The sequence below is a fragment of the Lactuca serriola genome, chromosome 1 (genome assembly GCF_051521515.1).
Source record: "Lactuca serriola cultivar US96UC23 chromosome 1, Lser_US96UC23_V15, whole genome shotgun sequence".
NCBI classification, from domain to species: domain Eukaryota; kingdom Viridiplantae; phylum Streptophyta; class Magnoliopsida; order Asterales; family Asteraceae; genus Lactuca; species Lactuca serriola.
The window spans coordinates 47,428,857-47,429,887 of NC_136408.1; the positions used below are offsets into that span (position 1 = coordinate 47,428,857).

The 1,031-nt window shown below is 33.9% G+C and overlaps 1 protein-coding gene across 1 annotated transcript; it reads right to left on the reverse strand.

Moving 5' to 3' along the window:
* Window positions 1-201: 201 nt before the first annotated feature.
* On the reverse strand, window positions 202-675 carry LOC145054572 (FCS-Like Zinc finger 17-like). The gene is made up of 2 exons (XM_079002804.1): window positions 443-675; window positions 202-352 (listed from the first exon to the last, which is right to left on the reverse strand). Exons 1-2 carry the CDS (start codon window positions 673-675, stop codon window positions 202-204), a joined length of 384 nt encoding a protein of 127 aa, XP_078858930.1.
* Between the last annotated feature and the right edge of the window lie 356 nt (window positions 676-1,031).

Below are 1,031 nucleotides of genomic sequence, written 5' to 3' on the forward strand. Positions count from 1 at the left end.
TCCTTTATTATGTTATTATTACAAGACCCATATAAAAAAAATACAGGGTTCAAATTCTTTTCACCCATCCTTTAGATACGTATAAACATAAATTACTGTATAACTCCGTAAACATGATATACTCTACCTATCAACATCTAGAATCTAAACATATCTCTCTTCATTGTCTCCAACCAAACTCAAAAAATCAAGACCTCGGCCCTACAAACAAAATACAGGCGATGCCATGGAGATGGATGGAGATTGGCGATAGCGTTGTACCATTTTCTTGGTGGAGATCTCAAGTTGTTTAATATCATCTATGTATATTTGTCTACTCCTGCACTCTTCGCTACAGAAACTTTGATCCCCTCTGCATATAGATTGATTTAAGATAATTATACACATGATTATTGGAATAAATTAAAGGATGGTATTAATTAGCGAAGTATTAAATGATTACCTGTACATATAAACGTCTTTATTAAAGGAAATATGTTTGTGGCAAAGAAAGCAAGATTTGATGAAACAGGAACCAGAAGAAGGAATTTGATTCCTTTGGAAAATGGGTTTGGAATGATTGAGTTGAGGGGTGTTAGTAGTAAGAATCTTCAACCCAACAGCTTTTGACTCCATGGAAGCTATCTTGGTGGTCTCATGAGTTTCATCCACTTTGAATATTGAACCCATGGCCATGGAGATCATTCTATTTCAATTTTCTCTTCTGGTTTGTTTAGTTCAGAGGAGAGATATGAGTGGATCGATCGAGGATATTTAAAGAGACACACAACAGTGAGTTTTTGGTTGAATTTAACCATTATAAAAATCATATCAAAAGAGGGAGAGCATGTTTACCATATGCTTCCTTTCTTTTTGTCGTTAAATGCATCTCACTTCCCTGCCTTAATTTCCTCAAACAGTATTTTGGCAGTCTTTGCCGTCTTTAACCTTGTTAGAGAAACCTTGTTACTTTTTCGGAAAGAGAGTATATGGAGTTGAGAATGTTTTTTATTGATAATAATTTACATTTTTATTTGTTGGTAATAATTATT

Coding starts and splice junctions, on each gene's coding strand:
- LOC145054572 (XM_079002804.1), bottom strand. CDS start 675: ATGGCCATGGGTTCAATATTCAAAGTGGATGAAACTCATGAGACCACC. Junction 353..442: donor AAAGACGTTTATATGTACAG/GTAATCATTTAA, acceptor ATCTATATGCAG/AGGGGATCAAAGTTTCTGTA.